The sequence below is a fragment of the Pygoscelis adeliae genome, unplaced genomic scaffold (genome assembly GCF_000699105.1).
Source record: "Pygoscelis adeliae isolate BGI_AS28 unplaced genomic scaffold, ASM69910v1 Scaffold240, whole genome shotgun sequence".
Classification (NCBI taxonomy): domain Eukaryota; kingdom Metazoa; phylum Chordata; class Aves; order Sphenisciformes; family Spheniscidae; genus Pygoscelis; species Pygoscelis adeliae.
Genome location: NW_008824050.1, coordinates 607,873 through 621,957, shown reverse-complemented (window position 1 = coordinate 621,957; position 14,085 = coordinate 607,873). Strand labels below are relative to the sequence as shown.

The window sequence follows — 14,085 nt, the reverse complement described above, 5'->3', positions numbered from 1 at the left end:
TTGGACTCCTCTGACTTCTGGGGACAGCAGGCTCAGAGCACAGCAGCTCCAGGGATGTCTGGAGAGGAATCATCCCTGGATTCCCGCTCCAGGAAAGCATAATCTAATCCTAGGGAACAAAAAGAGCCCCCGAGCCAGTGTTTGAGTCTGGATAAACTCGGATGAGAAATGAAGTGTGTGTTTTAACAGTGCTTGGGATGTGCAGGCGGCACATTCCCTATCACCGGAAAACTTGACAGGAGTGTTTTGCAAGGGTGACCAAATGATTTGTGTACTTCTGAAAATGAGGAATAGCTTTTTCTCTCCCTTGGAAAACCTCCCCCTGTGCAAAGTTTAGATGTTAGCCACAGAGTACTGAGCTGGGCATTAGAAACTGCCTGCCTCACTTTCCTTGTACAGGAGCTCAGGCTATGATCTTTGTGTCTTGTATGGCCTTGAGAGAGAGTACCGTGCCTTCACAAGCCCGACAGTCGGCTTAGCATCTCTCTGGATCCTGTATAAGAAAGCACCATGCTTCCAAGTCCCCTGGGTAGCTCAGTGCTGCTCCTATATAGCCTTCATCTGCATCTCTGCATGAGCAAACTTTGAACAGGCAGCCTAAAGCAAACCCAGAAAAATTACTTGGAGTTGGCACAAAATGAAGTATTTACAAGCTTCCTACCAAGAAAATATACGGCACATTTATATTTTGCCAGAGTGCAGAGTTTGTGAGCACCTCAGAGGCAGAAACCCTGCTGATGCTGAAAAAACATCTGAGATGATTGCACTTCTGTCTGGGTGCCTTTTTCGCCCAGTGATATTGACAGCAGCATCCGATTTTGTTTGCTGCAATCTGCTGCTGTTTGAGTTTTTCACAGAAGGGTTTGGTTAATATCTGACTGTTTTGGCTTTGGGTTTTGCTTGTTTATCTATGGTTTTTGTGATGGCTGTGTTAATGTTGAATGGTGGTTGTAAAGCACTAATCTTCTCACTGACAGGTGTCATCCTTTCCAAATTTAAAAAAAAAAAATCAATCAGTGATTATTGATTTGAGAGAGTGTCCTGGAAGATATTAATACCTAAGGTCTTTCTGTGAACCCATAAATCATGATTATTGTTTTAAAAGGCCATACATTTTAAGTATTTTGTCAGCAAGCCCTGCTGGTGCTATTTGGGTAATACAAATGTGTCTAAAGGCTTTGCTGAATCCGTATCCTGTGGAAACAATCAGATATGTGGTTACACATCAGTGTGGTTTGAATAATCATGCCATGCCTTTGCAAAGTTAGGAGGAAGGAAATAAACAGGGTAAGCAATTCTGAGGGTAATTAATTGCTTACAGAAAATGAGATGAGCTTAACAGAATTGCTCTTTCCAATTGCGATAATTAAGAACAAATCTCAGAAAGCAGGCCATGACTTCCCCAGTTGAGTTGAGGGGGAAAGGGATGATGCTTTGCCTTTGACAGAAAAAATCAGGCATAGGTTGCCCCAAATCTTGGGCTTGGGCATCACGTAGGGCCAAGGAAGGTTTGGTCTCATTTGTCTGGATAAAATTTTCAGAGCTACTGGTAGAAGTCAGACGTGGCTTTCAATCTATATAAAATTTCCCCTATGCCAGGAGGTATGACCCCAACCTTTACAGATCTCCAAGGCATGTAAAGCCAGGGGTTTCTTCTGCAAATACACCTGTGACGAGCCCGCTGACCCTCGAGATGGTTACAGAGGTCTTCAGGGGACCGGCCACCTCCTGTCAAAGACGGTGCAGGAGCCAGAAGATGAGGCTTGGAAAGCTGTGTGATGAACGCCAGCACCCTAAGGAAGGTGATTAGGAAGATGTTTGGCTTCATGCCATCAAGGTGGTAACTTTGTCATGAAACACAAAGGCAAAATCCTTTAAGCACTCTTTTATTGCTTGCGATTGATTTTTCTCACCATGAAGATGCTCCTTCACTAATTAGCGATGAACCCGTTTGCTTTATGAGGGGAGTGCTGGACTTTCCAACTCCTTCCTGTAGATTTTCAGCAGTTCGATAAATCAATCTTTTCTAATCCTTGAAATTTAAAAAAAAAAGGGAAAAGAAAACAAACAATCCCTACTGCCTCATATTGGCAGGCAGTGGGGAGACACAATAGCATGCTTTATTTTGTGTCTCTCTCGTGCTTGCCTGCAGGAAACATCTGTCTCTCTGCTTTATTTGTGCCATATTAAAATGAATTCCAAGGGTCTTTCCAAATGCTTTCGAGGGGGCACATCATCCATCTATTTTTATTTGGGTTTCATCACCTGTAACAGCCACTAAAGGTCCTGTGTACTCAAGTTGGCATTTTTGCTCACCAGTTAAACTGTGTTATTTTGGTGCCTGAGCACCTAGTCCATGTGCTTACTGAGCCTCTTCCTGCTATCAGAGAGATGGGAAAATGCTTTGAATTGTCAAAAGAGTGATAAATTTGAGTTAGGTAAAGTTAAACCATAAAGGGTTGCATAAAATGATAACACCTCAAGTTGATTAGTTACGTAGGGTTTTATCGAAGGCCCAGTTTTACTCTAAATGTGGCTCAAAAACTGCACTTTGTTAAATAAAAAAGAAAAGAAAGTAAACTCTTTTCAAAATGTAAGAAGACCAGACTTTATTCTTTTTAAATGAGAGCTGAATAGCTGCTTTTTGATAACAGGCTTTCTCTGTTCAGCAGCATTTTAGGACCAATCTGTGTGCGACAGTAAATTCTTGTCTTACTTTTCCTGCTGCAAAAAAAAAAATGAAGGCTTTAGCAATCAAGGATATTGCTAATCTACATACATGGAAGTGGTTTGCACCATATAATCTAAGTTGCAGATTGTCTGTGCCTCTGTATTGGGCTGTCTGTATATTCTGGCAATTCAGATGCCTTGTGTCAAAAAGGTACATGTTGGGGTTTTAAAAGGATAGGCAGCGCGATAGGGGTTTCCGAGCTTAGGATGCATTGGTTTTGAAATTCCTTAAACATCTAAACAAGGATATAAGTAGCTAATTTTGGCAACTTTTTTTAAAATTATTGATCTGGAAATATCACAGGAATATAGAAGGTAATATGAACAATCCTTTCTCATCATTGAAGGAGAAAGTACTCTGGAAAATTGAAAGACATCTAACTTAAATAAGATTTTGAAAGAGTTGCACATGATGTGTGATTAACCTTAAGAATTATTTGCCCCAAGGTAAAGTCAGGGCTTTTTTAAGATTAGAAAATGAATTAGGTATTTATACGGATTGGTAGACCATCCACGATCCATCATCTGGGCTGCAAAGAAACACAGGGGAGGTGAGATAAGATTTCTCAGGTTAAAGGAATAACCCAACCACTAAAGATCTGCTTTTTAACTTCAGGTATTTGAAAGTGAAGCCCCCACCTAAGCCATCATTCAGGTTTCCTCTGCAGTCAGTAGAGAAAGGTATTTCTTCAGGGAATGGTGCAACCTCACCTACCTTGAATACCTGTTCTTGTAGGGGTTAAATTGTAGGGGTTAAATCTTTGGGGGTACCAGTGTCCCATTAACTATGGAGGGATCAGAGTCACGTAGTTTAAATTCAATGGGCTGTATCCCTTACTGCCAGGAATTGGAAGAATTTATCCAAATCTGGAGAAAGCACTTTAGATCTAGCATCTTTAGCTGTGCTAGGCTAGGTTTTCCAACAATTTCTGCTTCGACTATTATTTGCTTGTACCACTAGTGAATATAATCTCACTTTTCCAGTTAGTGGCTCCGTTTTCCTGTGAGCTAAGGCTCTTCCAAGGCTTTTCTCTTGTCTAAGTGATGGTTTTTATGTATTGCAGATACTGACACAGTATTACTGCAGCACTGAGAGGTTTCACAGACTTTACCAATGGGAAAAAAAAAACATTCTGGAGTGACTTTTGTCAGACACGAATTGTTGCTAACACAAGAGTTAAGCTTCTTACAACACTTGAGTTGGTAAAATGAAAAGAAATGATCTGTATTTCATGAGGGATATAACAGACTAAGTCCTATGGGCCCTATGTGTGGAGATTTGAAGTGTTTGGGAGTTAGGCGTCTTTGAAAATCTCACTTCTTTAGGCACCTGCTTGCTTTGGGCAGTGGGTCCTAGGCACATCCAGGTTGGAAATGGGGTACAAACTGCTCAGGCCTTTTTGACGGTTTTATCCTGAGCTGCTTTGAAGTGTTAGCCTCAAACTAAAAGGCAATCCAAGTTTACCGATTTCGTGTTTTGTCTGTACAAAGATGAAACAGAGCCTTCAGCTGCCTTGAAGAAAGGCTATTACAGATCGCTGAAAAACTTCGCGAGGGTCTGGATAGCAGCAACAGAGTAAAAAAATTCCCTAATTCTCTCTTTTTATAAGCTATCACAAGCGACATTTCAACAGTAACATCTTTACCATAAAACTTGAGTGCTTGTGAACACAGTAATAGAAATTCATGCCCTGTTCCTGCCCACATTGCTGGGCTGAGAGCTCCAGACTGTCTCACATCTTCATTTAATTTAATTGCATCACGGGGGAGCTGCAGGTCCTGCGGTGCTAGACATGCCACGAGCACAATGAGAACCTGCCCCGATGATCTTGCAGGCTGAGTGGATGAGAGGGCAAAGAGAAGCAGAGGGATTTGACCAACATCATGCTACACAGCTGGGATGGGCTGGAGATCCCTGTTGGTACAGCTAAGGGGGTAGCCTTTTAATACCAATGGCTTTTGTGTCTTCCTGGTACCTCCCCAGATGCTTGCAGATGCAGAGATCATACTGTCTCAGCCTATGTTTTGCTAGGCCAAAGGAGCTGAGCTTTCCTTGCTGTGTCTTGGAAGCAGGGACTCAGTTCCCTGCATCAAGCCACCTCCTCTGCACTTGCTTCTTCCTTCCTGATCCTGGTACACTTTGTGCTTTCCCTGTGCGTTGTTAGATACCGCCTTTGAGTGCCCTAGGGTAGCCGCATGTCCTCATGCGATTGGCAGATGTGGCACAAGATCTAAGGCGAGCAGCTGTAAGGGTGGCAGCTGATGACCAGGGGGATCCCTGCAGGGATGGCAGCCAGGGAAGATGATGAAGGGGGTGGTTGGATACTGGAGCAGAGCTGCAGGGAGCTGGGCGGGGGGGGGGGGATGGGGATGGAGACAGGGAGGGCTACAGCCCAGGGATGCTGTAGGTGCTCGAGCTGAGATAGCACTGCTTACCTGTCAGTGACGTGGGGACAGCTACCTTGTCCCCCCTGGTGTGTCCTCTACTTGTATCTCGCTGCTCAGAGTGGGGTTACGGCAAGTGTTACGAGTGTGGCCAGATCCAGCGCATTTGACGACTGTTCCCTCCCTTTCCCAAAGACCCCAGGTGACCATGTCAGGGCAAAACTGGGACTGGCAGCATTGCTGCCTCTTCTATCTCAGCCAAGGACAAGGTGGAGAGAAAATGGCAATGTTTTGCACAGTATACTGTGTGAAACCACCTTCTTCCCATGAGGACTAAATCCTGCTCCCGTTGATACTCAGACGGCCCCTCTGTGGCTTCAGGTGCCTGTAAATGGTGCAGAAGTTGTCCCTACATGGCATTAGCCATTGTGAGGAGAAAACACAAAGCCTCATCTTGGACATACTTAGTGTCCCTCTCAGTCAGAAGTTACTGCTGAAAATCATTCAGCTTTAATACCGCTTCTTTCTAACTTGGGCTGAAGTGGGTCCCCTCTAAGCTGAGCGGTTTGTTTAGCAGAGGGTATAGCTTGACAGGTTGCCAGTATTGATGGAAGGAGGTCTCAGCAGGATGGGCTGGCCCCGGCTACGTTGGCAGGGGTAATGAGATGAACATATTGAGCCAGCCTCCATCTCTGGCACCCATGGTGGCTGCTGCAAGGGATCCAGGTTCAAAAGCTCCACACCAGGGGGGAGAGGAGGCCTGGGAGTTGGCCTGCCCTCCCCACATGTTGCACATCATCTGCCACACAGGCACAGTTAGGTGCAGAGCCTGTCCCAGAAGGTCAGGGAGACTCCCCTAGGAAAATGGCTGCAACTAATCTTGTTTCCCCACAGTGGCAGAAGCTCACTTTGAGTGGTCCATCTTGGCTTCTTCTTCACTGCAGCAGACTGCTTTGCGCTCTTGCTTGGTGGAGTCCTTTCTTGGTCCTTCCCCGTGAAATGGGAGTAAATAGGTCAATGCTTTCTGTCACCCAGGGCTTTAGAAGATCCTAATGCCGTTATCTCAAAAAGAAGATCACGCTGCAGTCTGGCTCGTAAGTTGGCAACTTGGGAGTTACACTTATGAAAAAGTAAACGGCAATAAAGAGGTTCCTGTAATACACTACAGCACCGCAGACGGAGAGTGCTGGAGGCACAGTGAAGTTTTGCCACCTGAACACATGAAAGCCCTCTGGAGTTTCAAAACTCATCTTCTCCAGAGATACCCATGATTTTTAAAAGAGATTTCAAAATCAATTGACAGTTGCGTGATCGAAGCCAGGAGGGGTAGCTGCAGCTCACAGCTAATGATGCTCGCTTCTGTGCGTGAAGCCAGCGTCCTTGGTCGTGTTTCAGTTCCCTTGGGCAGTGAGCCAGGCTGGCTGGTGTGTACCAGGCGTACCTGATGCCGGTCCACCTTTGGTTTTGGTGATGGCTGGTGGGAGAAGGGAGGGGGACTGGCACTAAGCTATATTCTCTGTGTTGTTATATTTCTAATGTTGGTGTTCTTGTCTTTATGTCTACGCATTCTTTAGCTATGAGGATAACAGACCCTTCATCAAGTAAGAATGACCTGAATGGCTGATAAATTTCATTTATCAGTGTGGTCTCATGAACCAGCTGTCAGATCAATATTGAAAAATCATTAAAGCTTCTGTCATTCGCATTTGAGGCAGAAGAGCAAACTGTGCAGGAAAACAGTCAGGCATACAGCTAACGTGCAGAGTAAATGTGCTGCATATGTATTGCCAACCGATTGTCACTGTATTGGCTTTATATTCTTTGATTGGACATTAGTTGAATTCAAGGTGAACGTTCCCAAGTTAATCCTGTGCAGTACAGACTTGTTATACCAATAGCAACCCTCTGGTCCACTGTGCTCTGTCACTGAGAGTGCTTTATGGTAATATAAATACAGAAGTAAATTTTCAGAAAGGTGCATGGGTGGTAATCCCCATGATTCCCATTCTTGTTGATGGGAGCAGTGCAAGCAAATCTGTGTTTGGTGCATTGGAGACTGTCTCCTTACTCATTGGAGTATCTAACTGTCCCTAATTGTAAATCTTGGATTTTCAATTACACCAAAACATGGATGGTTTTGTTTCTTTATTGCTATAACATTGCACTATGGAAGAGAAAAACCGTGAAAAAGCGACAGCAAGTCTGTACAGAGAGCAAAACAAAAACCACAAGCCGCACCAAAAATAACTACAAAGAAAGCCAAAAAATGCCTAGAAATTACATGCCTTAGGGCATCTGTGCTTTGTCTCCTGCAACCAAAAAGTAATGCACAGTAGAACGAAATAGAAGTAAATCAACTTTGCAGTAGACTTTCAGTTTGTTCTTCTGGTGAAGAGTCCTTTGTGTTCATTCTTGCAGCATCATTCCCATGTTCTCTTTCATCGCTTTGTTCTTTTTTTTTCTGCGGATACGGGATGGAGCTATTCAAAGTAATCTCCATGCTTTCTTTATCTCCAGGTCTTGTTTTCTGAAGCACAACACTGTAACACGTGCAGTTTGCACTGTTGAGGGTCTTCTAACCCACAGATTCCTTTCCATCACTGAACGTAGCATATTTCCATTAAATAACTGTTTCGCTCCTGCACACCTCTGCAGCCAAAGGCTCTTTAATCAGGTTCAAGAATCAGCTGTGCTTCAGAGCAGAATAGTTTTTTGTTATCCTGGGAATCATTTTTAAAAGACTCTGTAAATGCAGGAAGCTTTTAATCGTGGAGGAGAAGAGAAGGGGGAGGAAAAAAACTGTTTTCTACTTCATTTGTTATTCTTTTTTTAAGGAAAAAATAATATTTGTATTTTTTAAATTGGCATGCAATTAAGATGATAATGTGCTCTCACTGATGGTGGAATCTTGGGGAGAAAAATATACCAAGCAGCTAAAGCTGTAAACTTTATCTAGTGGCTACCTTTCTGAAGGATTTTGAGAGTGCATTTTCAGTTTGCATCGTGCTAAATATTTATTAGCGGGATTGACTGGAAGTGCTTCAAAGGAGCTGTTTTGGTCTGCTAGATACATAATAGTGATTTTTAAAGAACTGCCTTAATAAGCGGTTACCTTAGGGAGCTCTTCTGGTTGTGTGGTTAAATAATACATATTTTATAAACTTCTGTGGAAGACTTAATGCTGTATTTTTATTCTAATACCTAAAGAAAAAAACAACAGAAAACATGAATACAACATCAGTGTGCTTCTGTTTGTGACAAGCCCTGCTAAAAGGAAAAGGATTCAAGGCTGCAGCTGCCATGGAGTCCATAGTGGACTGCCTGACCTCTGCAGGACTTATTTTTCCCCTAAGCTGCTGCTGCTTCATCTTTCTCCCCCTTGCCCCATGCTCTGCTTAGCAGATGGAAGCACAAATACGCCCAAACCCTGGCCAAGTTTCTACAAGGCTGAAGCGGCTTAGAGTCCTTGTCCCTGCGAGCCCTTCTGCAGCACCCCAGGCTGCTTTGGGGCGGACAAGGAAGCAGAGGTGCTGACTGGCTGCAGGCTTGTCTGCTTTGGGGAACCGAAGGGTTAAACAGTGAGGAAGGGGTGCAAAGATTGGGTATCACTGCATTCATTTTTATGATGTTACACCTAATGATACTAGGGGAAGACAGGAGAAAATCAAGGCCTTGAGGGAAAGGGCAAAGGGATGCTCACGGTGCTGCTTGCTACGCACTTCCTGCTGCGCTTCCCAGCTAGAAGTTGACTCCCTCCCCTGTGCAGCAGCAATTCCTTTAAAGTTGTAGGTAATTTAGCATGTCGAAACTAGGGAGATGACTAGGAGCAGGACCCAGTTCCTATCCTGCTTGTCACACTGCATCTAATGTCCTGGTATTGGAGGATCAGTCTCTGAGAAGTTAATTTAGCAGATGACTGAATGTTATTTAGCAGGATAACACAGAATACTTCTCCTGCCATCCCAGCAGAGCTTCCAGCTTTCCTGAAAGTGCACTGAAAAAAATAACATGCAGCAGCCATCCCATATCCTCAGCTCTGTCTGTCCAAGCAGAAAGTCACTGGGAGAAAGCAAGCAGAAACTGCAGGCTACCCATATTTGCTTGAACAACGTTTGGGACCAAGCAGTGGCTGCACCCCTACTCCTGCTTCCCTCTCGACGTGGAGCAAGCGATAATCTTAGTTTTGCAGCCGATGCGAAGGAGGACTGCTCCTCCTTTTCTCTGAGCAGAAGGGTGGCAGCAGCTACTGTTTTAGCAAATGTGGTGCGTGAGCGCCTATACGTGTATATATATTTCCCCTCATTGCAGGGTGGAAGAAGTGTGAAGCAGCATCACAGAAAGCGTCCTTGTGTGGAGCCGATCTGGCAAGCGGTGAGGGCTTGCCCACCTGCTTGTAGTTGTTTATCTGGCTTACAGGCATATGGGAGACTAGCTAAAATGCAGCAATACATGTGTCTTGGTGTTAAGCATAAAGAAGCTAATCCAGCTGGCACTCCTGCCCCAGTGAAACCAGTGGACACTAAAAAAGTGACATTTAGAGTTGTTTTGGTTGGTTTATTTTCTTTTCCTGCCATTTGCAGAAATAGCATCTACATGTCATTTACATACACACTGCTTTTACATAAAAAAAAAAGAAAAGAAACATTGTGGTTACAAATATGCTTTGGTTATCATAAATTTCTATGCTCATAACATTTCCATTTCCGTATATTTCCTCAAGCTTGAAGATTTGTAAACTGCATCCAGCTTGAAGACAAAACTCCCTATGACTCATTTTGATATGCTATTTTCTTTTTGCTAAAACCACAGGCAAAGTCTCGCTGCTTGTAGACATGTGCCTTGTTTTGTAGATGAAAAACCAATCCCTTTTTTTTTTTTGTTGTTTCTCCTAACAGGTCCTGGGTTATAGGTGCAATAGCACTACTCTGCCTATTAGGACTTACCTGGGCATTCGGACTCATGTATATTAATGAAAGCACAGTCATCATGGCGTATCTCTTCACCATATTCAATTCTCTGCAGGGAATGTTTATATTCATTTTCCATTGTGTCCTCCAGAAAAAGGTAAGACAGACGGTTCCCAGCGGCAAAAGGGTGGTAACGGAGTGTTTTGTTGCCTAACAACCGCAGTGTAACATCATCTGTGTGCCCTGAATTCATCTCACACGGATTTATCTCCGTGCACCTAATAAGGGTGGTATTTAGAGTGGAAACCAGCAAGATGCAGGGGAATGAGGTGATAACGAAGATATGTGGCAGTGGCATTTCAGCAGCCAGGGTGCTGGCGACCAGCGTCAGAGGCACGGGAAAAGGCAGCTGACAGTTTGCAGGGCTTTATGGTAGCGAACCTGTAAAAGGGCTTTGCCTGCTATCGGCCGGATTCTCCTTTCCCATATGCCAGTGTGAGACGGGAGCGACTCCACGAGCATCCGGAGGGTCCTCGCGTGGCTGAGTGTTCACAGCAAAATGGAGCTTTACATCCTCATTTGCAGTCCTTGCAGGAAATCACCCCTTTCTATAGCAGCATATATGGGTTGATGGTATGTAACAGGGGCTGCTTCCCCTGCTTTTTTAAGAACTGAAGGACCTGTGCTCTGCCTTTGTTCATTAGCCTTTGTATTCCTTGGTCCTAATGTGAGCTTTTGGAAATCTTCCTCAAAGCAAGCATGATAAGTGCTTCTTGGTGAAACTTGAAGTATGCCCCAATTAACATTTGCAAGATAACAGTGGAGTAATTTAGGTAAACTCTGGGGGAAAAAAAATCAAAATAAAAATCTCAGTGTGTATTTGTAGATCAAACGTAGAGCCTTTGACAATTAGTAATAAATATTTTTAAGAACCATTTTATTCTCCACTGAAATTCAGTAGTACAGAGCTCTCCAATTCTGTGCATGTCTGCTGATAATTGTTTATGTACATCTTGGTTTCAAAGGGCAGTTTCTTTATCCAGTATAAACATAGGGAAGAGTTTATACATGGATACATCTGGGTCCCAGTTTCTCAGTGTAACCAGTGGCTTTTGGTGAAATGGCTTGCTGAGTAAAGTCAGGGCCATGTTGAGGTCTGTTCTCCACCCAAGAGCCCTAGGCTTGCTCCTGTGTTACCCACATTTTCCTTGACAGGGAAGGGAGATCTGACCTATGAAAACATAAGCAAAATTCATTGTAGCAAGTGAGCTCTGCGAGCGATGCCTCTGGAAGGATCTGCAGAGCTCTGCGAAAACGTCATTCTTGAAACCAAAGGAAGACTTTTGGGGTTCAGAGTTTTGTCCTTGTCATTTCATCTCAAATTTGTGCATCTTAAAAAGCTTAAAAGCTTTCTCTACATGCAACTGCCTGCTGATGATCCCAAAACTTTCAGCAAGAAAGTTTCCACACAAGATGATAATAAGAATGTAGGAAGCATCGCCATCTCTAATTAAACCTGCAGGTGCCTCTTTGACGAGGAGTTTGAATTTATGCATCGTTCTCACTGGTCCATCCTCTCGCCTCCAGTGCACCTTGGAAAGGGTCAGTCCCTAATCTGGCATCCCAGCATGGCACCGCAGCCTCCTTGGCTATCGGGGTGCTCACTCAGCATGGAAGAACCATTCTCTTTTCTGTCTCAAGCCAGTCTACACCCTTAAACCATCACTGATGACTGTGGGATTACTCCTGATTTATGGCTGCATAGAGGGAAGGAGAATGCAGCTGGTACCTTGCTGTGGGGTGGATGCATCTCTGACCCAAGAGCTGAGGGAGGAATTATTTGAGAGGAGGAAAAAAAAAAATCCTTTCCTTTCCTATCTATCATTTACTAGAAATTCAGCAAAAAGCTGCAGAGAGGCAAGCAGTGGGTGGCTAATTAAAGCAATTGAATTATTTTCTCGCAGCAAAGGATTGATTAGGCACTCGAGCATATTGGGCACTCGTGGTATTGTGTTTGTCTCAAGCGCTTAAGGAAGAGCCTAGTGAAAAAGCTGTAATTTGCTATTTAAACAGTTGTTTCACAGAGTTTTGAAATGCTCATAGATAGTCTGGCAAAATTTCACGGCTAACCATGTGCCCCAAGGAACCTCAACTGGTGTTTGGACATGCATGGGGTTTTTTGGGCTTTTTTTTGTCAATAGGCAATGTGACCTGCTTTTGGCTTTTCAGTACAGTCTGCTCATTTTCAGTCTTGTCCCATCTGGTTTCTGGGTATTGCTGCCCATAAAAAATCACACCTGAAGCTCAGTCAAAGCTTAGATCCTGCCCTCGCACAAGTCAGCTTAGTTCCCATGAAGCAAAGGAGGTGGCATGGCTTTACTCCAGGCAAGGAGCTGGCCCAGTTTGACTGCAATGTCCATTTAAAACATGACTGGCTTGCACAGTGCTGTGGGAAAGCACGCTCCAGCCGCCCCTGTGCACTGGAAATATAATCTCTAGGGCTGCTGGCTCTACAGTTTCCTCGGGTTTCAATTTGACTGCAAGAAATAATTTAAAAAAAAAATAATCAATAGTTCTTATATGTTTCTTTTAGAATTTTTCTTCTTAGTCCCTTGCCAGAAGCAATAACTTTTAGTACCTTGATGAGCCAATATGCTAGTTTATATCAAATCTATGAAGTTATTAATTTTCAGTCATAAATAGTGTATCTGTAGTTTCTCCCATGCTCCTTTGATGTGCCTCAGAGGAAGCTACAACTGACTGGTGTCAACGAGCAGCTTTGCTGCATAAAAGCAGTCCCTTACACCATCGTAAATGGTGAGCTCACGTATCGAGAGCATTCAGCAGCAAGGTGTAATAGGCTTCTTCCCCACATACTGCAACAGCTATCATTTTAATGAACCACTGAGGAAAAATGAGGGGCTGTGTTGAAAATCGGAAGGCGGTGGGTTGGAGGAGGAGCTGCCTGCTAACCACCGTTGCTCTTTCCTTGGCTAGGTTCGTAAAGAATATGGAAAATGCCTGCGCACGCATTGCTGTAGTGGGAAAAGTACAGAGAGCTCTATCGGCTCAGGAAAAACCTCGGGGTCACGGACACCTGGAAGATATTCCACAGGCTCACAGGTAACCTGTGCTTCTTGTCCACGCCCCAATGCTTTGTACCACCGTGCCAGTACCCTTTGCAGGTATGCTGGGAGGGAAGCTCCTCTCGGCACCAAAGGAGATGTCTTAGGGCTCTCCCCATTGCACCCGCAGAGATTTCCCTCCCTCCCTCCCGGACCTGAATTCAACACGGTGGCTTCCCTTGGGATGTGATGTCAATTAGTGCTTCTCCAAAAACCTTCTAAATAATTGTGGTGAGAATAAAAAGGTCCAAATTTGCCTTCCAGAGGCAGGTGGGTGGTCATCACCTGAGCTGTCCTGCATGCTCTCCATGGGAATCAGGAGCTGGGAGCATTTTGTCAGCTACACTACATCCCAGTACGTCCTTTAATCATGAGTTGAAGGTTGTTGTCACCAGTATTGCCATATACAGGAATGATGCTATAACAACCAAGTATTTGTCTTGCTACAAAAAGACTACAAGAGCCTTGCAATAGCCTTCACAGTGAAAGGGCTTGCTTTCTGGCATTCGGTGGTTTGATCAATTCCTTGCCTCACTCAATTTGCCTTATTTTATAGACCTCTTAGGAGAATCCATTGGGGTCAGATTATCTTATTAAGTTACTGGATTTGTTACACTTTGGTCACCTGAAAATTCAGGTTTTATGTAGTTTGTGCACTTACCAATTTTGAAGCTAACTTGTACGTACAGATGCAGATTTATGGACAAACAGTTCATATAAAATGAAGAAGCTTACTTCTTAATCAATAGAAACCAAACACAAATTTATTCAGTATTACTAATGGAAGTAATTATACATGACAGTTCCACTATTAAATTATGAAAGACATGCAGCGAGTAACAGTTTATAACCTCCCAGGAAAACCTAATTTGCAATTTGTGTCTTGGAGCAAATTATTATTTATTTTCAACAGTTTCCAAGATGTCATCCAAGAGCTC

The 14,085-nt window shown here is 43.8% G+C and overlaps 1 protein-coding gene across 1 annotated transcript in view; it reads left to right on the top strand.

Annotated features, from left to right (window-relative positions):
* LPHN3 (latrophilin 3) overlaps positions 1 to 14,085 on the top strand; it is a 331,880-nt gene that overhangs the window by 292,730 nt on the left and 25,065 nt on the right. Inside the window, exons 19-21 of the mRNA XM_009333609.1 lie at positions 6,690 to 6,716; positions 10,011 to 10,179; positions 13,020 to 13,145. Of these exons, the coding sequence (XP_009331884.1) occupies positions 6,690 to 6,716; positions 10,011 to 10,179; positions 13,020 to 13,145 (322 nt within the window). The remainder of the gene's footprint in view (positions 1 to 6,689; positions 6,717 to 10,010; positions 10,180 to 13,019; positions 13,146 to 14,085) is intronic.